This window comes from Entelurus aequoreus, linkage group LG06, assembly GCF_033978785.1.
Source record: "Entelurus aequoreus isolate RoL-2023_Sb linkage group LG06, RoL_Eaeq_v1.1, whole genome shotgun sequence".
NCBI classification, from domain to species: Eukaryota; Metazoa; Chordata; class Actinopteri; order Syngnathiformes; family Syngnathidae; genus Entelurus; species Entelurus aequoreus.
Window position 1 is genome coordinate 63,257,076 of NC_084736.1, and position 26,790 is coordinate 63,283,865.

Here is a 26,790-nt window from a genome sequence, read left to right on the forward strand (position 1 = left end):
TTTAGCGCCCTTGGAAGCGGAAGGAGGCAGGAGGAGACTAATAATTTATTTATTGTAAAACAAGTGGTTCATTTCATTTAAAACAAACGGGGAAATGTCATTATTTTTATTTACTAAAAAAGATTTGTTTGTAAGTTTAAAAATGTAAACATGATTTATGCATTGTTTGTGGATTGATTGATTGAAACTTTTATTAGTAGATTGCACAGTTCAGTACATATTCCGTACAATTGACCACTAAATGGTAACACCCGAATAAGTTTTTCAACTTGTTTAAGTCGGGGTCCACGTAAATCAATTCATGGAAATATGGTACGATGGCATTTGTATTTTCTGTCCATCTTCATAGTTTTCACGGTGTCAAAATTGTGAGGAGAAAAGGAGGAGGGAATTAAAGTTGCACCAGTCGAAGCTCTCTGCATCTTGCGTCATTAATCCAAGTGGGCCGCTACTACCAACTTGATAACATATGACTCATAACTAGGCTCTCAACAAATGGAACTCCACATAAGACCATAGCAACATTGCTACAAATATTTTTTTTATCAGTGGCCTGAGTGTGTGAATGTGAGTGTGAATGTTGACTATCTGTGTTGGCCCTGTGATGAGGTGGCGACTTGTCCAGGGTGTACCCCTCCTTCCGCCCATGTGCAGCTGAGATAGGCTCCAGCACCCCCTGCGACCCCGAAGGGTCAAGCGGTAGAAAATGGATGGATGGATGGAAGTGAGAATTATTTATCTCTTTAACCCTCCAGAAAGATACAACCATCCCATTAGTCGGCATCCCATTGAGAGCAGACATTGTAGGTTACTGTTCTATGTTCTGAAAGTGGTCAATCCACAGTGACCAATCTGTCACACAATACCTCAATGCTAACGAGAGGACTTACACTTCAACGACTGTCGTTAGTATTGACAGTAGGATTGCTCGTTTGCATCTCAACAGTTGTTTTTCTCACTACGATAAGGCATTGGAGGATGAATATTTTTCTCAGTAAAGTGCTCAGTTTAGAGTTGTGTTCACTCTCTCAGTGTCTCTGCACCTTCTGATCACTTTGCCCAGGGAAGCCGGGCAGGTACCTAGAAGCCCCATCGTTGCTATGGCGGTAACTCCTGGATGCAGGGGCTGTGGTGGCCGGACGCACTTTGTCTTTGACAGCAGGAGAGTTGCGTCCATTCTTGCCACAATGTGACCTCTGACCTCTGCTGTGGTTTCTCTCCCCGTCTACGGAAAATGAGAAATCATTTAGTATTTCTAGATACTAAACTTTCTATTATAGTGCGTAGATCTATAAGAAATAATATCTGGCAATTAATTAGCCAAGGGTGCTCAAAGTCAGCTAGGATAGGCTCCAGCTCATCTGTGACCCTAATGAGAATATACTGTATGTAAAATAGATGGAAGAGTGTCGCTCACTTTCATGGTCTTGCAGTAAGGCTTTGTTGTCCTTGTTTTTTTCTGCAGCTTGCTTGGCCTCTTCCAAATCCATTGCAGCCTTCAATGCAGCAAGCTTATTCTTTTTCTTGTTCTCTTCATTTTGCTTCAAGCAGAAACCCACAAAAGACAGTATTGTGTATCATTTCCTCCTTGACGTTAAAAACTATACATACTTTAATTTTTAAAAGAGGAAGAAAATTATGGAATCCTCCTCTAAGCCGACCAATGATGGTTTGGACTCTGCTGCCATCTTGTGGATAAATTTGGCATGTGCAGCTACAGAGTTGTGTACAGTAGAAGTTGAACATACAGGGCGCAGTATTGTTGGGTTGCAATCACGTGACCTAGAGGAACATCCCGGTTTCAGGTGATGGTCCAATTGGACTACTGTTTATTTACCTGCATAAGTGCAAACGTGGCCATATTTTGAAAGGTTTAGAGCAGGGTTGTCAAAGTAATTTCAGATCGAGCGCCACATGGAGAAAAATCTACTCCCAAGTGGGCCGAACTGCTAAAATCACGGCACGATAACGTAAAAATAAAGACAACTTCAGATAATTTTCTCTCCAAGTTGTGCCCAGAAGGGTGACGACAACAGAAGTGAACCGTGTTTTAAAGACATGCCAACAGTAGCACTGACAAGGCTCGAGTGGACACTTGATTTGTAATGTGATCCAAGATGGCTAATGCAACTTGGTTGTTATTATTTCAGTTGTTGAATGTATTGATTTCTCAGCTGATTATATACAACCCTAACGCTAACCCCAACCCTAAGCAAAACCCAACATACCCGTAGCCTTAACTTATTTTCAGCAGAGTATATTTATTTATTTATTTCTGTTTTCCATGTTACGTATTGTATCTCCAGCTTCACTTCCATTTAAGACCCGCTTCACTTTGGTTGTAGTCAGCTCTGCGGGCTGTGGGCACGTCCGTAAGTGGACGCGACTTAAAGTGGGCGCGAATTACAGTAGTTATGTGCAGCCGCAGCTAGATCGACTTGGGAAAGTCGATTTAGCTTCATTGGACTGATTGACAATCCAATATGAATTTTGATTCCATGGGGCCCAGAATTCCTGTTGGCACCATACTTTGAATTTTGATATCGACCCAAAACAATAATGACATGGTTATATATTGTATAATTACTAAATAAAGTAGAGAAACCAATTTACCGTCTGTAGTTTTTTCTTCAGTTCAATGTTTGCTGCCTTGTAGCTTTTAGACGTGGACTGCAAGTAATAAATGGACAACCTGTAATATAGAGCCAGTGATTATTACTGAAATGTTATATGATATTCATACAACCCTTAAAGCATTACAGTGGCACCTCTGTGTTGGTACGGCCAAAAATTGGTTTTCATATACAGTACCGTCTTGATTATCGTATGGCTAATTCCCACGCATAGAGAGATGCATATGATTTGTAAAGTCATAGGTGTGCACTACTGAATTGAGCTGCCAGATGACAGAAAGCTTGAATAGTATGGTGCTAAAATCGATTCACATCCACATGCATTTTTTTATTTATTTAATTTCTGCTTTTTTGTCAATTAAATTGAATTAAGTGGTACAAGCGGTAGAAAATGGATGGCTAGATGGACGCACCTTTTTTAGGCTAACACTGCGCGTAAAAATCATACGCTAACAGCCAAGAGGAGCTTTTATAACCTAATTAGTCATTTATAACCAAGTAATATATTAAGAGAATCGTGTAAAATCTAGACTTGATTCTTAATGGATTCGTCACCCCAAGAATCTGAACCGAATCAAATAGTGAGGTGCCCAAAGATTCCCACCGCTATGGATTACTGTTCAGTGTGTTTAGTGACAATTCCATGAATTGATTTACCGGTACGTGGACCCCGACTTAAACAAGTTGAAAAACGTATTCGGGTGTTACCATTTAGTGGTCAATTGTACGGAATATGTACCGAACTGTGCAATCTACTAATAAAAGTTTCAATCAATCAATCAATCCAACTTTGACCACAACGTCAGTTGTTAAGAAGAGTGGCGCTATCCATAAATCGGACAGTGGTAAACAGCCTTTCTTGCAGAATATACAGGAAGTCACATTTAGATGCATGTTACATCAAAGTACAATGCAAGCGCCGAAAAACTGGGAACAGATGATTGACAATGATTGACAGCATGCAGTGCATTATACAAAATCAAGTTCCCAAACAAAGACTCGCAGTCTTGAGTACTACTGCAATATAACCCATCGGGGGAGGGGGGAAAAGTTGCAAGTGCCATGATTAAAAAGGTGAAAAACACTATTGGATTTAAGAAAAAGCTCTCTCTCTCCCACTCTCTCTGCTCATCACCGTTTTAGACAACAGAAGTCTTCACTAAAGATAAAAGTGATGTCAAATGTACGGTTTTCCATGTAATGTGTCGTTAAGTATTATTTTTCATTTTCTGCAAACTATAATTGTTAGAGATGTCCGATAATGGCTTTTTTGCCGATATCCGATATTCCGATATTGTCCAGCTCTTAATTACAGATTCCGATATCAACCGATACCGATATATACAGTCGTGGAATTAACACATTATTATGCCTAATTTTGTTGTGATGCCCCGCTGGATGCATTAAACAATGTAACAAGGTTTTCCAATATAAATCAACTCAAATTATGGAAAAAAATGCCAACATGGCACTGCCATATTTATTATTGAAGTCACAAAGTGCATTATTTTTTTTAACATGCCTCAAAACAGCAGCTTGGAATTTGGGACATGCTCTCCCTGAGAGAGCATGAGGAGGTTGAGGTGGGCGGGGTTGGGGGGGCGGGGTTGAGGTGGGAGGGTAGGGGGTAGCGGGGGGTCTATATTGTAGCGTCCCGGAAGAGTTAGTGCTGCAAGGGGTTCTGGGTATTTGTTCTGTTGTGTTTATGTTGTGTTACGGTGCGGATGTTCTCCCGAAATGTGTTTGTCATTCTTGTTTGTTGTGGGTTCACAGTGGGGCGCATATTTGTAACATTGTTAAAGTTGTTTATACGGTCACCCTCAGTGTGACCTGTATGGCTGTTGACCAAGTATGCATTGCATTCACTTGTGTGTGTGTGAAGAAAGCTGTAGATATTATGTGACTGGGCCAGCACGCAAAGGCAGTGCCTTTACACAGCGGTGTTTTAAAAAGTCATAAATTTTACTTTTTGAAACAGATACCGATAATTTTTCAACCGATACCGATAATTTCCGATATTACATTTTAAAGCCTTTATCGGCCGATAATATCGGACTGCCGATATTATCGGACATCCCTAATAATTGTTCTCTATAAAATGTGTTTGTGTTGATATTTTTGGGTGTCTACAACAGATTAATTGGATTTACATTTTTAAAAATGGAAAAAATTGCTTTGATTTTCATAAAATGTGTTTTTTGTTCGACCAGATTACTAACCAAGGTACCACTGTATTACAATGTTGCCCAATGCACTAATCCACAGAATATTGTGTTGCCAGTATGGAAGAAAAATGATTGTCTTATTAGTCATTACGGTCAGAAAACCATCGACACTCCCCCAAATGTTTAAGACATCAGTGTGATGTTTGTATATGGCAGACATACTCTAACATTCTTACTCACACCATGAGCAACATGAAGGGCAGCACCAGTCCAGGATTGGAGGCATAACTAAACACTTTTCCAAACCAGGCTGGGAAGTCTGACTCCAGAGTCTCATGGATCACATCAAACATACGATTCTTGCCACTAAAGAGAAAGAATGAGCAACATGGAAAACCTGCGCACACTTTGTGTAAATAGTCAACTCGTTACCTGAAGGGTCCGCAATCAAAAGACGGAGGGATTGTGACAATGGTGTACATTGCGGGTAGGGTGGACAGGAAGAGGATGACCAGTAACATGGCCATGTAGAAGTTGTTGGAGCCGGACGCCTTGAAAACTCTTTCCTGCGGCACGTTACAGCACATGACGGCCCAGCACTGAAGGTACATGGACACGTGGAGGCGGAGGACATTCAAAGCGGGCAGGCAAGGAGCATAGAAGGCGCCCATCCTAAAAGAATGCAGTGCTATACTCAGATGTTGTAAGGTCAAGACAGGGCAGAATCAGATGGGACAAGAGGTCAAATGCAGAGGACAAATTTCACCACACCTAGTGTGTGTGACAATCATTGGTACTTTAAAGGCCTACTGAAATGAATTTTTTTTATTTAAACGGGGATAGCAGATCTATTCTATGTGTCATACTTGATCATTTCGCGATATTGCCATATTTTTGCTGAAAGGATTTAGTATAGAACAACGACGATAAAGATCGCAACTTTTGGTATCTGATAAAAAAAGGCTTGCCCCTACCGGAAGTAGCGTGACGTAGTCAGTTGAACATATACGCAAAGTTCCCTATTGTTTACAATGATGGCCGCATGAAGTGAGAGAGATTCGGACCGAGAAAGCGACAATTTCCCCATTAATTTGAGCGAGGATGAAAGATTTGTGGATGAGTAAAGTGCAAGTGAAGGACTAGTGGGGAGTTGAAGCTATTCAGATAGGGAAGATGCTGTGAGAGCCGGGGGTGACCTGATATTCAGCTGGGAATGACTACAACAGTAAATAAACACAAGACATATATATACTCTATTAGCCACAACACAACCAGGCTTATATTTAATATGCCACAAATTAATCCTGCATAAAAACACCTACGTGTTTGTTATGCTAGCTCCTAGCTCCTCTGCTAGCTCCTAGCTCCATAGAACGCGCCAATACAATTCAAACACCTGATCAACACACACAATCACTCAGCCCAAAAGACCGTTCACCTAACCCAAAGTTCATAAAGCTTATATATTTAAAAAAGTTACGTACATACGCAAAAAAAAAGTTGCGCACATACGGTCAAGCGATCAAATGTTTAGAAGCCAAAGCTGCATACTCACGGTAGCACGTCTGCGTCTTTGTCATCCAAATCAAAGTAATCCTGGTAAGAGTCTGTGTTGTCCCAGTTCTCTACAGGCGTCTGTGTATCGAAGTCAAAAGTCCTCCTGGTTAGAGTCTCTGTTATCCGAGTTCTTCCATCTTGACTGCATCTTTCGGGAATGTAAACAAAGACGCGCCGGCTGTGTACTGTTGTTGCTGACTTCGTTCGAAAAATACGTCCGTTTTGCACCGACAACTTTCTTCTTTGCTTGCTCAGCTTCTTTCTCCATAATGCAATGAACATAATTGCAACAGATTCACGAACACAGATGTCCAGAATACTGTGGAATTATGAAATGAAAACAGAGCTTTTTCGTATTGGCTTCAATGTGGAAGGCATACCCGTGTTCCCCGGTCTACGTCACGCGCATACGTCATCCTCAGAGGCGTTTCGAACCGGAAGTTTAGCGGCAAATTTAAAATGTCACTTTATAAGTTAACCCAGCCGTATTGGCATGTGTTATAATGTTAAGATTTCATCATTGATATATAAACTATCAGACTGCGTGGTCGGTAGTAGTGGGTTTCAGTAGGCCTTTAACTTTGACTTTAACTTTAACTTAAAGGCCTACTGAAACCCACTACTACCGACCACACAGTCTGATGGTTTATATATAAATGATGAAATCTTAACATTGCAACACATGCCAATACGGCCGGGTTAACTTACAAAGTGCAATTTTAAATTTCCCGCTAAACTTCCGGTTGAAAACGTCTATGTATGATGACGTATGCGCGTGACGTCAGTCGTTGAAATGGAAGTATTCGGACACATTGTATCCAATACAAAAAGCTCGGTTTTCATCGCAAAATTCTACAGTATTCTGGACATCTGTGTTGGTGAATCTTTTGCAATTTGTTTAATGAACAATGAAGACTGCAAAGAAGAAAGATTTAGGTGGGATCAGTGTATTAGCGGCTGGCTGCAGCAACACAACCAGGAGGACTTTGACTTGGATAGCAGACGCGCTAGCAAACGCTATTCGCCGACCGCATCTATGATCGGGTGAAGTCCTACGCCGCTCCGTCGATCGCTGGAACGCAGGTGAGCACGGGTGTTGATGAGCAAATGAGGGCTGGCTGGCGTAGGGGGATAGCTAATGTTTTTAGCATAGCTCTGTGAGGTCCCATTGCTAAGTTAGCTTCAATGGCGTCGTTAGCAACAGCATTGTTAAGCTTCGCCAGGCTGGAAAGCATTAACCGCGTAGTTACATGTCCATGGTTTAATAGTATTGTTGATTTTCTGTCTATCCTTCCAGTCAGGGGTTTATTTACTTTGTTTCTATCTGCAGTTAAGCCCGATGCTATCACGTTAGCTCCGTAGCTAAAGTGCTTCGCCGATGTATTGTCGTGGAGATAAAAGTCACTGTGAATGTCCATTTCGCGTTCTCGACTCTCATTTTTAAGAGGATATAGTCCCCGAGGTGGTTTAAAATACAAATCCGTGATCCACAATAGAAAAAGGAGAGAGTGTGGAATCCAATGAGCCAGCTTGTACCTAAGTTACGGTCAGAGCGAAAAAAGATGCGTCCTGCACTGCACTCTAGTCCTTCACTCTCACGTTCCTCATCCACAAATTTTTCATCCTGGCTCAAATTAATGGGGTAATCGTCGCTTTCTCGGTCCGAATCGCTCTCGCTGCTGGTGTAAACAATGGGGAAATGTGAGGAGCCATTCAATCTGCGACGTCACGCTACTTCCGGTACAGGCCAGGCTTTTTTTATCAGCGACCAAAAGTTGCGAACTTTATCGTCGATGTTCTCTACTAAATCCTTTCAGCAAAAATATGGCAATATCGCGAAATGATCAAGTATGACACATAGAATGGATATGCTATCCCCGTTTAAATTAAAAAAATTCATTTCAGTAGGCCTTTAAGATAGGACGGTATAGGCTGTGATGTTACAGGACAGAAAGGTACTTGTAGCCATAAGACCTTACAACCTGATTACTGTGATGCTTTTTTTTCGTGGTGTGCAATACGGATGGCAGTGTATTTTTGTTGCAGTTTATCTTATATCTCTACATATTAGTAAGCAATACCATCCATCCATCCTTTTCTACCGCTTGTCCTGTAGTATTTATTAAAACATGTTGTTCTACATTGCGCTTTACTGCACTGCAACAACAACGTTCCCCATTGTGGGATAAATAAAAGCCTATCCTATCATATCATATCCTATCCTAGATAGGACAGGATATAGCAGGAATGTCAAAATCATTTTAAATGGAGGAAAATATTTTCCCAATTGGGCCAGGCTGGTAAAATCAAAGATACAAATAAAGATAACTTCAGGTGGTTTTCTTTGTTTAAAAATAGACCAAGCACATTTACAAAATGTACCAATCATAATGTTGTTGTTTTTTTACACATACATGTTGCAGTTAATACTATTCTATCTTAATTTGTCATTATTTATGCTTTCTGAATAAATGATGTAATAACATTCATCAGTCCAATAGGTGGAATTGAGTCTGGCAAAGTTTTAAAATGCTACCATTGGTGTTTGTTTGTTTTTTAACCTAATAAAAGATCAAATGAAGAACATCAAAATCAAATTACTGGATGTTTAATAATTTAATTTACTAATTTCCCTCAACTAATGTATGAACATCATGTGGTTTAGTCTGTATGCATGTGGCAACATCTACAACAAAACTTTTGAATTTGGACTCATTTTATTAGTCACATAAGTTAGAAGGATATTAGTATTTCAGCGTATTTGTGTGTGCCAAGAAAATGTGTTCCCATGCAGTCCTTTAAGTACAACATGAAATGTACAGATTATCAAAATCATTTTTTGGGTGGGGTAGAAACATACTTGCCAACCTTGAGACCTCCAAATTCGGGAGATTTGGGGAGGGGAGGGGGTTGAGGTGGGCGGGATTAAGGGGGGGAGGAGTATATTTATAGCTAGAATTCACTGAAATTCAAGTTTTTCTTTTATATATATATATATATATATATATATATATATATATATATATATATATATATATATATATATATATATATATATATATATATATATATATATATATATACTTGAATTTCAGTGTTCATTTATTTAAACATATACACACATAACACTCCTCTCTACTCATTGTTGTATTTGAAAGTGCAATGCTTTGCAGCCAGTAGCACAGCCTTTGAAGGAGCGTAGGTATGGGCAGTGTAATATTCTGAGTTGGAGTCAATTACCAGGCGAGGTGACGAAGTTACGTCTCTTTACTTCATACTTCAGAACCGACTCCCACACTTGCCGTCACGGTGCGCAATACAACGTAAACCGTTGGCCAACCAAAAAGTAACCACAGAACACTATACGGTATAGTGTTCTGTGGTTACTTTTTGTTTGGCCAAGCGGACGTGACGACAGGCTGTCCTCACTCAGGTCCGCACGGACCTGGAGGGGGCGTGCCTTAAGTCCGGCTGGAAATCGGGAGAAATTCAGGAGAATGGTTGTCCCGGGAGATTTTCGTGAGAGGCACTGAAATTCGGGAGTGTCCCAGAAAATTCGGGAGGGTTGGCAAGTATGGGTAGAAATGTCACAGGTTACATTACCAAAAACATATTTGATATTCAAGGCATGAACGTAACAATCCAAATTTTGCATCATTACTATCACTAATAAGCAGCATGAATACATGATGTCCAAACAGGGAAGTGTTGCCTCTATTCATCTATCTTAACACGTCGCATAGCTCCGCCCCCTCCCAAGTCATCCATGAATTGATTAACGTGGACCCCGACTTAAACAAGTTGAAAAACTTATTCGGGTGTTACCATTTAGTGGTCAATTGTACGGAATATGTACTGTACTGTGCAATCTACTAATAAAAGTTTCAATCAATCAATCAAAGTCTTGTGGCAGGCAATACAAAGACTTGTGATGGCGACATCCAGTGGACACATTTAGAACAGCGGTTTCTTTCATTCAAAATTTTCAGCACATTCTCATACTTATCAAACTCATCTCGCGGGCCGCATAAAACCTGTTCGCTGGCCTGATCCGGCCCAGTACGTTTGACACCCCTTGGATATATGATGTAGGTTACTATAGGCTATAAGATAGGATAAGATAATATATAGTTTAGGATATAGGATAGAATATAGGCTAAGATAGGATAGGATATAGGATAGTATAGGATATAGAGTAGGATAGGATAAGACAGGACAGGAAGTGATGGGCAAAAATAAGTTATGACAAAATTGGATACAATATTATTGTATACAGGCACGTTTGTGAAAGTAAACGTTTTTTTATATTTGTTATTATAAAAACATTGTCCTTTTCTTACCATATCATTCCTTGATTGAAGATCAAGCCAAGGACATTCCCACTCACATCAAACTCAGAGTATGACGGCTTTTACATAGAAAAAAAAGACATTAAAAAAAAATACTCTACTGACTCATATTTTCGCAGCCTGTGTAGAAATTTCAGGAGGCAGTTAGAAAACGATGACTCACAAATCCAGCCTCCAGGTCCCAGCACCAGCAGTAGTTGAAAAAACGAACGAGCACAGCTCTCAGGAAATCACCAATAAGCAGCGTGGTGTAGGTTGTTATGGTATCAGATATGATGAGTCGCACAAACTCCTGCAAATGATAGGGCAACCAGGTTTTTATGATGTGCAGTACAGTACATGTATTCAGAATCAGAAATACTTTATTAATCCCCGGGGGGAAATTAGAATTTTCAGCACATTAAGCACATTAAGTGGTCCTGCAAAAATAGTAATAATGTTATTGAGCACAATGTGTTCACTCACTCTGTGTTGAGTCATTTTAAAAATATATATAATCAATTAATCACTCAAAACTTTATTTATATTGCACTTTTCTTTCACAGGGAAGTTGCAACACAATGTGCTTTACACCAGTTTAAAAAATTAAAAAATTTAAAATTAAATATGTACATTAAATAGTATGACAGTAATAATAGTAATAATAGCAATAAATAAAATAGAAAATAACAGAATAAAAGTTAAGACGCTAAGAACAGTTTAAAATCTTCAGTACAAGCCCGATATAAGAAGTTTGTGTTAAACCTTTTTAAAAAAAGAATAAAATAAAACTATCAACAATCTCTGTAGTCCTGAGGCTCTCTGACAGGTTGTTTCACAAATGCCGCTTTACCATATATCTTTGTTTTTGTTCTGGTATTTGGTAAAGATAAAGGGATGGCACCTAAAATTGAGCCTTGGGGAACCCCACACCTTATTTCATGGGTTCCTGCAGGAACATGTGTCTATGCTTTGTAAATATACACCGCTGTACAAGCTCTACACTGACATTGGGGACGGCGTTTCTCAGTTGGTAGAGCAAACATGCCAGCAACTTGAAGGTTCCAGGTTCGAGCCTAGCTTCCGCCACCTCAGTCATATCCGTTGTGTCCTTGGGCAAGACACTTAACCCTTGCTCCTGATGGGTCATGATTAGCACCTTGCATGGCAGCTCCTGCCATCAGTGTGTGAATGTGTGTATGAATGGGTGAATGTGGAAATAGGGATAATAGTCTCAGAGCGCTTTGAGTACCTTGAAGGTAGAAAAGCACGTTAAAAGAATAAAATCCATTAACCATTTTACTCTAAGTCTATTTCTATAGTATGTCCCATTGTAAAATGGTGGCTGAATTGTTGTACTCACTCTTGTGACAAGCGATATGTTGACAATTAAAGACTGACCTGTCCCACCATGGTCTCCCAGCACGGTCCGCGAGGCACATCAGCAGGATCCACAGCAGGTGGCACAGTACTGTTTTCCGAGAGGGTGCCATTGTAAAGACTTGCTTCCCACAGAGTTATGTTGAACTTGACTATTTTTTCCTCCTCCCTCTGCAAAACGCACAAAGCCTTGAGCTCGTGTGCTATTAAATTACGCAGCATCTGCACACATTTGACCTCACTTTGAGGTTGATCTCATCCATGAGTGCAATGATGAAGGTGTAGAGGTTTCCCAAGAAGAGGGCAAAGATGCGGCCCAGCTGCCACTGCAGGGCGACTCGAGGGTGGTAGTTTTCCAAAGTGCTAATGATGTCAAACAGCATGGGACAAAACATCCCGAGTAATGACATGATCATATTTACCTGAAAAAACACATTATTCAAAAATGTGATCTACAGTACAGAAGCAATGAAAATCTTCTACTTATTTTCAGTGACCACAGAACGAGATTACATATATTGAATTTGGGAAAACCTGTTTCACTGATTTTAGATGCCGCAACAAATACATAAACAGTACACTTCAATGGGTACACCTGCACAAACAGTGATGGTCATATTTTTACATTGTCTGCAAGGTAATTAGGTAATTAATTAACCAAACAAATCAAGGCAAGTTTATATATAGAGCACAATTCATACCCAAGGTAATTCAAAGTGCTTTACATATGCATACAATAACAAATAACATCCATCCATCCATTTTCTTCCGCTTATCCGAGGTCGGGTTGCGGGGGCAGCAACCTAAGCAGGGAAACCCAGACTTTCCTCTCCCCAGCCACTTCGTCCAGCTCTTCCCGGGGGATCCCGAGGCGTTCCCAGGCCAGCCGGGAGACATAGTCTTCCCAACGTGTCCTGGGTCTTCCCCGTGGCCTCCTACCGGTCGGACGTGCCCTAAACACCTCCCTAGGGAGGCGTTCGGGTGGCATCCTGACCAGATGCCCGAACCACCTCAACTGGCTCCTCTCGATGTGGAGGAGCAGCGGCTTTACTTTGAGCTCCCCCCGGATGGCAGAGCTTCTCACCCATCTCTAAGGGAGAGCCCCGCCACCCGGCGGAGGAAACTAATTTCGGCCGCTTGTACCCGTGATCTTGTCCTTTCGGTCATAACCCAAAGCTCATGACCATAGGTGAGGATGGGAACGTAGATCGACCGGTAAATTGAGAGCTTTGCCTTCCGGCTCAGCTCCTTCTTCACCACAACGGATCGATACAGCGTCTGCATTACTGAAGACGCCGCACCGATCCGCCTGTCGATCCACTCTTCCCTCACTTGTGAACAAGACTCCAAGGTACTTGAACTCCTCCACTTGGGGCAGGGTCTCTTCCGTAACCCGGAGATGGCACTCCACCCTTTTCCGGGCGAGAACCATGGACTCGGACTTGGAGGTGCTGATTCTCATCCCAGTCGCTTCACACTCAGCTGCGAACCAATCCAGCGAGAGCTGAAGATCCTGGCCAGATGAAGCCATCAGGACCACATCATCTGCAAAAAGCAAAGACCTAATCCTGCAGCCACCAAACCAGATCCCCTCAACGCCTTGACTGCGCCTAGAAATTCTGTCCATAAAATTTATGAACAGAATAACAAATAACATTCAATTAAAATCAAACAGTGTAGATACAATACTTTCATTTGTCGTGTTCACAATTAAATTCAAATGTTTTCATCCTGGATTTAAACTTTGCCAATATTGAACCTTTTCATATCTTCTGGAAGACTGTTTGGAAGACTGTTTTAATAGCATAAAACTGGCCTCATCATGTTTAGTCGTGACTCTGGGCACGAGCAAGTGACCACTACCTGAGCTTCTCATAGCCCGTGTTGGTTCATATGGTTCTAACATGTCAGAGACATATTTTGGCAGAAGACCATGAAAATACTTGAGCTGTTTTAATAATAATAATACCTGGGATTTATATAGCGCTTTTCTAAGTACCCAAAGTTGCTTTACATGTAGAACCCATCAATCATTCACACCTGGTGGTGGTAAGCTACTTTCATAGCCACAGCTGCCCTGGGGTAGACTGACAGAAGCGTGGCTGCAATTTGTGCCAACGGCCCCTCCGACCACCACCTATCATTCATCATTCAATTCACCGGGGGCAAGGGTGAAGTGTCCCGACCAAGGACACAACGGCAGCGATTTTTGGATGGTAAGAGGCGGGGAGCGAACCTGCAACCCTCAGGTTTCTGGCACGGTTGCTCTACCCACTACGCCATGCCGCCCCATTTAAAGTCTATTCTTTGAGCAACAGGAAGCCAGTGCATATATTTGTATATTTAACATATTTCCTGGTTCTAGTCAGGACTCGAGCAGCGGCATTTTGCTCGTATAAGGCCCTTTTCCACCAAAAGTTCAGGAACGTTTGGTTCTTGGAACCTCTGGGTGCTGGATCTATAGGTTCCTGTAGAAGTGTGGTTTGTGTTCCCACCACATTTCGCAGTTCAGGATAGTTTACACAAATCAGGCTGATGACGTATGGAGGAGTGGTTTACTATATTTCCATACCATTTAAATAAACAGACAATATTAGGGTAATTAAGTAAGTAATTAAAATACAAAGCAATGATATACAAAACAATATGATTTATGAAATAAAGTGTACCTGTCATGATCCGTGGTCCGGATCATGTTTTGCTTAGTTAAGTTCTGTTAGTTTTGGACTTCTTTAGTTCCCGTTTAGGCTTCCTTGTTTGCTTTTGTCACCATGGCGACTTAGTGTGTTCACCTGTCTCTGATTGGTGCTCACCAGCTTCCCGAGCACTAATTAGAGGCATTATTTAAGTTGCCTTTGCCAGGCAGTCGGCCTGGCTTCACTGATTATGTCACACTGTTTGGTCACGCCTGTACCAAGTAAGTTTCTTGTTCCATGCCCTAGCTTCTGTTTAGTCTTAGCTTCACGTGTTTTAGGCACGCCTTTCTTTTTGTTTTGTTGTTTGTGTTTTTTGGTAGTTGAGTGATTTATGTTAATAAATCCCATCCTACCTTTACGCCTTCGTCCGGAGCCGTCTTTTTGCATTGAAAGAACAACCCGCAGCAAGCTGCAGCCCCTTATGTGACACAGGGTGCGTAAATGTCACGTTCAACGTGAGGCCAGCCAGAAGGTCTTACTGACAACAACTCGTGATCTGATTGTCTATCGCAATTATATATCAACTGTATGTGCCCATTCACTTACAGTGCACAGATACCCGCATTGTTGATTCTGAAGGTAGATTTCGTACAGCATGGCAACATAAGCTAGCTGAATTCTGATTGGATAAAAACTCTTACCTAAAAACAACAGCACTGGAAGGAGCATAATATGACATGAAGATGATATGAATACTTTTAGATATTTAGGGAAAGTAAATTCAAAATTACTTTTATCTTTAACCATGATCATGATTTCTAGTTGTTAGGCCAGCAGAGAAGGCCTTGCTGGCCCTGACGGCACGCCACTGGATTTCAGTATATTCTGAGTTTAGTTGAAGAAAATAGTTTTGCATCTTCATACTGATCTGTTCGATCAGCAACAAAGTGAATCAACAGGCAAGTTGAACAATAGGTGTCCCAGAATTGACCCCTGGTCTGCGACACAGTTACCAATTCCAACAAAGTACATCCTTTGATTGAGATAAGACTTGAACCAGTTTAGAGCAGTACCAGATATTACCAACCAGTTTTCTAACCTCTAACCATACAATATGTTTTTAACTGTGGCTGTTGCCTGTATGGTGCAGTGTAACAATCTAATATCCATGTTCTATAGTTAATCCTGTTAAGTGGAGAAGTGGAGCTTATTCTAGCTGACTTCAGGCAAAAAGTAGACTTCAGCCTGGACTGGTCGACAGGCTATAACAGGGCAAACAACCATTCAGACGCACATTCACACCTTCCCTGACTGGGAACTGAAACCCCACTGGCTGCACAGAGACGGTTTACCACTATATTATCAGTGTTGCACACTATTATAATTTTAATAGTTTAATCACCCATTCTCAGATACGTGCCCACATGGCACTACAGATCTTAATCCTCTGTTTCAGTCTTTCAATTGTACCTCATTCCGTTCCCACCAGCTGTGGTTGTCCAGTCCATCCAGGGCAAACTTCTGAGAGCGCCGCACAACAAAGTAAATAAGGTATCCACTTCCTGCTAAGCAGCACAAGACCAGGAAGTTGGCCATCACCCGCAAGAAGCGAGTCAAATGAATGTTGTCATCCTTTTGACTCTCTTGCTCTTCTAAGATGGCTTCCTGGTGTGACGAAAATAATACACAAGCTCGTTGTAAATCTGTCGTAATTCTTGCAGTGTGACACAATACATAAGGATTGACCTTAAAACTGGTAGTGATGGAGGCAAATTTATTATCCGCAGTTTCTGCGTTCCCTATCAGGTAGTCCCAGCTTGTGAACATTTTCCAGCAGAAATTAAAGCTGTTGTCGTCTCCAACTCCGGTCTCGTTTGCATTACGAGCCATCCTTTTATCAAAGACAATGTATATTTATTACTTATTACATTTCGTATTCACACAGTAAATCACTCACGTTCTGATCACCACCATGTAGCTGTAGGCCACTGTGCCCACTCCAACCAAGAAATAAGACAGAGGCATACGGAACTTGAGCCAGCCGATGGAACGCTGGTCATTGTAGTAACCGTAGAAGAGGACAGAGTACTGGACGTAACCCTGCAGCGGCATATTTGAAATAAGAGCAAGCAAAAGGAACATAATATTACACAACTATAAACTGACCCCAAAGTCCCACAGCACAGCAAAGTTCATTGCACCCCCTTCCTCAGCCCTGGGGACAGTCTTTCTTGGGATGCTGCCATAGGGCCTCCCCATCAATGCCTGATTGGCAAACACACAATAATAATAATAATAATAGATAATAATACATTGGTATCAGTTGGTGGCATGAAGCAACAAACCTCTGGCACCATGACCAGGCCAAAGGTCAGACCAAATAAGATCATGTTGATGCCGTACATCCACCGCAAGAAGATGAAGTAGGAGGCAACAGAGGAGCCAAAGTGACCTGTCACACAGGGGAAACATGGGGGACATGAAGATATGTTACACGAATGCTCACTGAAAAACCTTGACCTGTTTTTCAAGACTGGTTCTAACAGGAAGCTTTGAGAGTCTGGAATATTTTTCAACTCACTTTCAATCTCCTTGATTTTCATCTCCCAGGGGATGCATGCCGTTTTGAAGTTTTCAAAATCCCGTTGAAACTTCATCCATTTCTAAAAAAATATATGTATATGTATCGGAGCTCTGAACAATCCCAATTTGGATCAGGTCTAAATTACATTGTCACCTCAGTTTCCGTACGCTCCCCCCTTTCACAGGATTCGGTTTTTGACGGAAATATTTGCCAAATGTTTGCCCCAGTTTTTGTATGTTGTCTCTTTCATCGTACGGCCAAACATTAAACCTAACAAACTACTGCCATCCGTTAGTCCCATTATCATTCTGTAAAATCAAGTTCCCAAAGAAAGAATACCAAACAATGATGACATCCAACCTGATGCACTAAAGTTTTGATTGTATTAAAACTGCAAACTTGGTAGGAGACGCAGATCTAATCTAGTAAGCTTGTGCGCAGAGGATTGCGTCTGTTAAAAGAGCAAAATAGAGAGTGCAATCCATTTTGTGTGTCTGTCTTCATGTATCTATCCATCCATCCATTGTCTACCGCTTGTCCCTTTTGGGGTCGCGGGGGGTGCTGGAGCCTACCTCAGCTGCATTCGTGTATATGCAGAATTTATGCTGATTATTAGAATGCCCGCAATACTGGGAGGAGATGCAAATATAATCATTTAGTGCTCACAATGTGATTTATTAAGCCAACAACTGCAAGACAGCAACTGCTGTCTTGCATCTACAAAACCCAAAACCAGTGAAGTTAGCACGTTGTGTAATTCATAAATAAAAACAGAATACAATGATTTGCAAATCCTTTTCAACTTATATTCAATTGAATAGACTGCAAAGACAAGATATTTAATGTTCGAACTGAGAAACTTAATTTTTTTTTAGCAAAAAATCATTAACTTAGAATTTAATGGCAGCAACACATTGCAAACAAGTTGGCACAGGGGCATTGTTGCCACTGTGTTACATGGCCTTTCCTTTTAACAACACTCAGTTAATGTTTGGGAACTGAGGAGACCAATTTTTGAAGCTTTTCAGGCGGAATTCTTTCCCATTCTTGCTTGATGTACAGCTTAAGTTGTTCAACAGTCCGGGGTCTCTGTTGTGGTATTTTAGGCTTCATATTGCGCCACACATTTTCAATGGGAGACACGTCTGGACTAAATGCAGGCCAGTCTAGTACCCGCACTCTTTTACTATGACGCCACGCTGTTGTAACACTTGGCTTGGCATTGTCTTGCTGAAATAAGCAGGGGTATCCATGAAAAACACGTTGCTTGGATGGCAACATAAGTTGCTCCAAAACGTGTATGTACCTTTCAGCATTAATGGTGCTTTCACAGATGTGTAAATTACCCATGCCTTGGGCCTTGGGAGCCCGACTTAAACAAGTTGAAAAACTTATTCGGGTGTTACCATTTAGTGGTCAATTGTACGGAATATGTACTTCACTGTGCAACCTACTAATAAAAGTCTCAATCAATCAAAAAACTAATACACTCCCATACCATCATAGATGCTGGCTTTTGAACTTTGAGGCTAGAACAATCCGGATGGTTATTTTCCTTTCCTTCCGGAGCACACAATGTCTACAGTTTCCAAAAACAGTTTTGAAATGTTGACTCGTCAGACCAAAGAACACTTTTCCACTTTGCATCAGTCCATCTTAGATGAGCTCGGGCCCCGCGAAGCCTGCGGCATTTCTGGGTGTTGTTGATAAATGGCTTTCGCTTTGCATAGAGTTTTAACTTGCACTTACAGATGAAGTGACGAACTGTAGTTACGGGTTTTGTGAAGTGTTCCTGAGCCCATGTGGTGATATACTTTACGCGCTGATGTGGATTTTTGATGCAGAACCACCTGAGGGATCAAAGGTCCGTAATATCATCGCTTACATGCAGAGATTTCTCCAGATTCTCTGAACCTTTTGATGATATTACGGACCATAGATGGTAAAATCCCTAAATTCCTTGTAATAGCTCGTTGAGAAATGTTGGTCTTAAACTGTTCGACAATTTGCACACGCATTTGTTCACAAAGTGGTGAACCTCACCTCGTCCTTGTTTGTGAATGACTGAGCATTTCATTTTATACCCAATCATGGCACCCACCTGTTCCCGATTAGCATGTTCACCTGGGGGATGTTTCAAATAAGTGTTTTGATGTGCATTCCTCAACTTTCTCAGTCTTTTTTTCCACTTGTGCCAGCTTTTTTTAAACATGTGCAGGCATCTAATTGCAAATGAGCTAACATTTGCAAAAAATAACAAAGTTTACCAGGTCGAAATTTAAATATCTTGTCTTTGCAATGTATTCAATTGAATATTGGTTGAAAAGGATTTGCAAATCATTGTATTCTGTTTTCATTTACGATTTACACAACATGGCAGTGCTGGCAGTAAGTCGGACACGTTTCCAGGAGAGGGTTGGACTCCGCCAAGGCTGCCCTTTGTCACCGATTCTGTTCATAACTTTTATGGACAGAATTTCTAGGCGCAGTCAAGGCGTTGACGGGATCCGGTTTGGTGGCTGCAGGATTAGGTCTCTGCTTTTTGCAGATGATGTGGTCCTGATGGCTTCATCTGGCCAGGATCTTCAGCTCTCACTGGATCGGTTCGCAGCCGAGTGTGAAGCAACTGGGATGAGAATCAGCACGTCCAAGTCCGAGTCCATGGTTCTCGCCCGGAAAAGGGTGGAGTGCCATCTCCGGGTTCGAGAGGAGACCCTGCCCCAAGTCAACTCAAAGCATGTGTATCTCAAAACAATGTCTCCCATTAAAATCAATTTTTAATTGGTGCCCCGCCCAAAACATGCCTTTTAAAAATGAAAAACAAAATGTTGGTAAAAAATTTAAAAACAATACAACTCCAGTAGCTTATGAAGAAATGTAATAATAATGTACAACATTTACCTAGGAGAGTGGACCTCTATGGTCTCTCCTTCCAGCTGCTTCTCCGTCAAACACACCATCTGCAGCTTCTTTCTATTCGGTTTAGACATAATTTAAATCCTTGGCTGGTTTTAGACTCATAATGCTTCAGTATGGTGCAGCGTAGCAGTGATACACTCAAATTGCTTCACCAAGTCGACTACACACTCGATCATGTGTTTGATGATTTATTTCTTTATTTCAATGAAGATCATCCGCTTCTTCTACTTCACACTAATTTTCTTTCTTCCCATGGTTTAATTATTTTTTTAAAATATTTATTGCTCGAGAGTAAGACCAGATGATTGGTAGGATCTTAAGTGGTTCACTGACATTCGCTATGCCAACTAATGGCAGGGATGCTTGTGACTCACTCTTTGTCTTGTAACTTAAAGCATAAAAAAATAGCCAAGAGACAGCTCTTATCTCAAAACACTCTTAAGTTGAGGACCACTGTACTAATATTTGCCAACATTGACTAATTGAATTCAGCAGCCTCGTCTTACCTTGCTCATCATGACCTTGTAAGCGTAGAACTTTCTACCTTTCCCTTTGCCCAAAGCTCCTTCATACTTCTCCACAAAGTCCTGAGACTCCCTGGAAGGAAGAAGAAGACTCAACTCCCAAAGTTGACACGTTGAAAAGTGACAGTTACCGTAAAGTTGACAGCTTCTTTTTCATGGGCCAAGGCTTCCCCCGAAGACTTTGGATCAGTTTCTTCCTGTCGTCCACTTCCTCTTTTAGCTCCTGCAGATCCTCAGCCGTCAGTGACTGTGGACTCAAGTCTTCCTCGTCGCTGTCGTCATCCTCACTGGTGTCTTCTTCACTTGTCACCTGCTCTGAACTGAGACATGAAAATGTTGTTTTTTCATAAAGTGTTTAAGATTTGGATTATTGTAACTCATTTATTTACCTTGTTTCAATTATTTTCTTGTGCTTTTTTTTCTTCACATCCTTTGTTTTTTCTTTCACTTCACGTTTACAATCATTCTCTTTTCTCTCTTCTTTTTTGGCACTTTCATCTTTGTGCTTCCTCTTGGCTTTTTTATACTCAACTTCTTCCACTTGATCTACCTTTTGTTTTACTCTTTCATTTTTCATGTTCTTCTCTTTTGCTTTCTTTTCCACCCTTTCTTTGACTTTATCTTCCTTTCTTTCACTCCTGCTTTTATGTTTGTCATTCTTTTCAGTTCTCCTCCTCTTTCCTCTTTCATTTCTCTCTGATCCATCATCCACTGACTCCTCTTCAACGTCTTTTGAACGTTGTTTCTTCTTTCTTTCTTCTCCCTTTTCCTTTTTCTCCCGGTTACTTTCCTTCTTCTTTCTTCTGACCTTCACCCGCTCATGCTCCTCTGGATTCGTAGACTTGTGATCTTCTGCAGTTTAGATGTTGTAGTTGGGACACAAATACAAGACTCACGTTATTGACAATCACCGTGACACCTACTCTTTCTGTAGTATTTCCAGTATTTATCATATTTTTGATGCGTGCCAGTGTGACTACTCTTTTTTTATAGTAATGAAGTACTATATGCAGAGACAATTAGGTGACAGGACTCACCCGTTTCCAGTCCAATGTCAACTACAGACAGAGAGATCATAGTAACAAAATTAACAATGACATTAAATACAGGAAGGTTCGTATTACCAACAAGTCCAATAGGTTCCCACTTCCCTCCTTGATTACCGTATTTTTCGGAGTATAAGTCGCTCCGGAGTATAAGTCGCACCGGCCGAAAATGCATAATAAAGAAGGAAAAAAACATATATAAGTCGCATTAGAGTATAAGTCGCATTTTTGGGGGACATTTATTTGATACAACCCAACACCAAGAATAGAAATTTGAAAGGCAATTTAAAATAAATAAAGAATAGTGAACAACAGGCTGAATAAGTGTACGTTATATGACGCATAAATAACCAACTGAGAACGTGCCTGGTATGTTAACGTAACATATTATGGTAAGAGTCATTCAAATAACTATAACATATAGAACATGCTATACGTTTACCAAACAATCTGTCACTCCTAATCGCTGAATCCCATGAAATCTTATACGTCTAGTCTCTTACGTGAATGAGCTAAATAATATTATTTGATAATATAATCATTTTAATTTAATAATTTATTTGATATTTTACGGTAATGTGTTAATAATTTCACACATACGTCGCTCCTGAGTATAAGTCGCAACTACGGAAAAAAAACTGTGAATTATAGTCCGAAAAATACGCTACAGTTTTTTCCATTTGCTTACACACAATTTTACTAACTGTGTGTCTTTTTTCAAAAGATATACACACTTTTTTCCAAACACCACATTCAATGTTCTTAATTCCTAGATTATTTGCAAAATGACACACTTCGGTCAAAACATATGCCCATTTATCACAATAAAGCAAGCATTTGTAAGAATGCAGTTTTATTGTCATCTCACTCACACAGACTTCAAATGATAAGACACTATTGAGTGGGTTACCCACAACAGTGATAAAAACAAAACACATTTGTAAAAAAAAAAACTATTTTACTATAAGAAATCACATGTTTGGGGCATTTTGCCCGACCTTTTTAGCATATGTGATGAATGATTACTGTAACTTGACAAAATATATTGGCAAATCCATAGCAATAGTCATTGTTTACTTTGAAGTGGGCCTATATGTAAGGACCTAAAGAGAAAGTAAAACATATTCTGTAATCTTTTCAAGAACTGCTCAACAATGATGCTGCAAACTGCAAATATGTATTTTTACCACAGTCAGGTAAAGTAACATATCACAGTAGTCAACAATGACATGCAGTACAAATTAAAGTTGTGTGAGAATGTAAAATTTAGTGTGTAAGCAATTGGAAAAAAATGGATTATTTTATCCAATATTTATAGTTGTTGCTTTCTACAAACATTTGAACTACAGATTAATATTTATCAAAAACTATAGAAAGCGAGTTAGACTTTTATAGCAGTGATGGGCTCGTTGGAGCTCTTTGGCCTCCTTTTTACATAACATTTGTGTAATATTTTTACATATGATAATAATACGAAAATAATTTCATTTTAATTAATTAATTAATGTAATTAATTTTTTTTAAATGATGATCTATTACAAATCCTATACAGCAAATCCTAAAAGTATGTTCCAATAAATGTGTTACAAAAAAAGGTCAGTAAGAATAACGAGTTAACTCATGTGATTAATCACAAAAATATTGCATTAATCATGTATTTACCCAGATTAATCACATAATTTATTTTGACTAGAGATGTCTGATAATATCGGACTCCTAATATTATCGGCCGATAAATGCTTTAAAAAAATGTAATATCGGAAATTATCGGTTTCAAAAAGTAAAATGTATGACTTTTTAAAACGCCGCTGTACGGAGTGGTACACAAATAGGGAGAAGTACAGAGCGCCAATAAACCTTAAAGGCACTGCCTTTGCGTGCCTGCCCAATAACATAATATCTACGGCTTTTTACACACAAGTGAATGCAAGGCATACTTGGTCAACAGCCACACAGGTCACACTGAGGGTAGCCGTATAAACAACTTTAACACTGTTACAAATATGCGCCACACTGTGAACCCACACCAAACAAGAATGACAAACACATTTCAGGAGAACATCCGCACCGTAACACAACATAAACACAACAGAACAAATACCCGGAACCCCTTGCAGCACGAACTCTTCCGGGACGCTACAATAAACACCCCCCGCTACCTCCAACCCCGTTCTCAAACTGTGGTACATGTGCCACTAGTGGTACGAGGGATACATCTATTGGTACGCCAAAATTTAACTTAATTATATATAACTAATTTTATTTGATTCATTTTTTAATTACAGTGATTTATTTTCTTACATTCAAACATAGTGTTACTGTTCAAACTATGTGTAATGTTACAGTGGCCAAAATATTAAATATACTCGTTAAATAAAACCTCTGCTTTGTTTTTAATGAATACTTAGGCCTACTATGCTACTGTATTTTAATGTTGGTCATTATGGTGGTATTTGGAGAGCAAAGTGTTTTCTGAGATGGTACTTGGTGAAAAAAGTTTGAGAACCACTGATTTATACCTTAACTGCCAATGGTTACCTTAAAAGCACCGTGTTCTGTATTGTAGCCGCTGTTTGGCTCAGCCACAAACAGCAGTACTATATTGGATTTGTAGAGGTGTTGTAGAGGTGGGTAAAAGGTGTTATGTCCTGTCTAGAGGGCTCTTTTACTGTTGATAAAGATATTTAGAAGATTATAAAAAAATGTTATGCTCTACAAATATTTGATTTATAATTATTGATTTCTACTTTGCGGAAATGTTTTTATTGCAGTCATGTCCGGAACCAATTAACAGCGGTAAAGGAGGGAGGGACAACTGTACTTTTTTGTGTATGAGACATTACCTTCAAAATATATTATTATTGAGGAGATATATTGAAGAGATATTAAAGTCTGCCTTTTGGTGTGCGATTTTAGTGAAACCAGATTCAAGGCTCGCCACACGTGTGCAGCAGAGGAGCACAGACACAAACAGCCTAAAGAAGGGAGACCAGACAGGTGCCTAAAAGGGGTGCAGGACAGAACCATATGTTTGACATCAATTTACATACTTCTTCAATTGTTTAAGCAGGACTTTGAATAAAGGGCCCAGTTTTTAAAAGTACACACAATCAGCAAAACCATCAATTGTCAGAACACCTCAGATCCTTTGCAAAATGACATACTCTTTGAAAAAGTATACACCGCTGTATAAAAATTATATTTTGTTACCATATGAAAACACACACGATGACTAAATTCTGTGTGAACCAGTTACACACTGCTGTGCTTAACCTAAAACACTTTTAGCGATTCTCAGTGATTTGAGTACTGTTCAGAAAACTTACCAAATACAACATAGGACCAACGCTACAGAATGTCTAAATCAGTCAAAATTTGAACAAAAGATGTCTATACTACGGCAGTAGTGTGCGTATCACTACAAAAATATACATGTTCTCTTTTTCTTCCTCTTCCCCTACCTCCACCTTGGCCTTGAAGTGTGAAGCTGACATTGTGCTTATAGTTGTGCTAGTCTGGCTCAGTGGTTTGCTCCTTGAGTGTAAGGTTTCGATAATTGTGCAAGAATTTTGCTTTTAGTGTTTATCCAATCAATCAATCAATCAATCAATCAATCAATCAATGTTTATTTATGTAGCCCTAAATCACAAGTGTCTCAAAGGGCTGCACAAGCCACAACGACATCCTCGGTACATAGCCCACATACGGGCAAGGAAAAACTCACCCCAGTGGGACGTCGGTGAATGACTATGAGAAACCTTGGAGAGGACCGCATATGTGGGTAACCCCCCCCCCCCCCCCCCCCCCCGACCGAAAGCAATGGATGTCGAGTGGGTCCGACATAATATTGTGAAATCAATCAATCAATCAATCAAAACCTGACAATTAAAAAAAAAAAATTCCAAATCTTTATAACAGGGGTGTCAAACTGGTTTTCATTGAGGGCCACATGGCAGTTATGGTTGCCCTCAGAGGGCCGCTTTTGACAATGAGTTATATATATATATATATATATATATATATATATATATATATATATATATATATATATATATATATATATATATATATATATATATATATATATATACATATACATATATATATATATATATATATATATATATATATATATATATATATATATATATATATATATATATATATATATATATATATATATATATATATATATATATATATATATATATATATATATATAAAATTCTTTTTTTTTTTTTTTGCAAAAAAATATTACAATTTTACTTTAAAAACTGGCAGCTCAGTCACCAGAATTTTACAGTAAAAGCAATGGTTTTTTTTTACAGCATATAAAAAAATGGAATGGAATGGAGAAACAATAGCACTGTTTTTAGACAAATTCAAGCAACAGAGCTGCCAGGTTTTTTTTACCGTAAAAACTTGTTTTTTTTATTTATTTTTTTGGTTTGTTTTTTTCAATGTTTTAGTGTCTTACTGTATATGGAAAAAACAGTTCCAAAGTTGATTTTACTCAGTCGGCGGAATTTAACCGTAAAATCTATTGTCAATTTTACAGTCTACAATTTGATTGATAATTTGTTTTGAAATCATAAGTCAAGCAGATATTTAAGTACAGTATTTATCTTTATTTTAACAAAAATTATTTTTGGAATACATCCATCCATCCATTTTCTACCGCTTATTCCCTTCAGGGTCGCGGGGGGCGCTGGAGCCTATCTCAGCTGCATTCGATAATACAATATTTTGATAATATTGAATTTTAAAATATATGCAATTGCATGCAGTACATGATTTTTAATGTCAAAAGGGAAAGTCAAATATATTTAATAAGAAAAGATTAAGCATTTTATTAATGTGGCGGGCCAAATTTGCCTTGAGTTTGACACCTGTGCTTTATATCAACTTAGTAAAAAGGAAGGCCTTCTTTAGCAAACCTTCAGTTAAGACAGTGTGAAAACTAAAGACAATTCAAAATACCAAAAAAAACATGGACTTACTGTCTTCCTCAGTGGTTA

General features: G+C 39.6%; 1 protein-coding gene across 1 annotated transcript; it reads right to left on the reverse strand.

Moving 5' to 3' along the window:
- Positions 1–368: 368 nt before the first annotated feature.
- On the reverse strand, positions 369–26,790 carry tmc1 (transmembrane channel-like 1). Its single transcript, XM_062049613.1, has 19 exons — positions 26,773–26,790; positions 21,116–21,578; positions 20,858–21,046; positions 20,709–20,799; positions 17,281–17,362; positions 17,045–17,151; positions 16,866–16,964; positions 16,657–16,799; positions 16,446–16,590; positions 16,170–16,364; positions 12,306–12,485; positions 12,085–12,234; positions 10,868–10,996; positions 10,696–10,763; positions 5,231–5,470; positions 5,039–5,164; positions 2,614–2,692; positions 1,418–1,541; positions 369–1,225 (listed from the first exon to the last, which is right to left on the reverse strand). Exons 2-19 carry the CDS (start codon positions 21,301–21,303, stop codon positions 1,029–1,031), a joined length of 2,532 nt encoding a protein of 843 aa, XP_061905597.1. The 5' UTR covers positions 21,304–21,578; positions 26,773–26,790; the 3' UTR covers positions 369–1,028.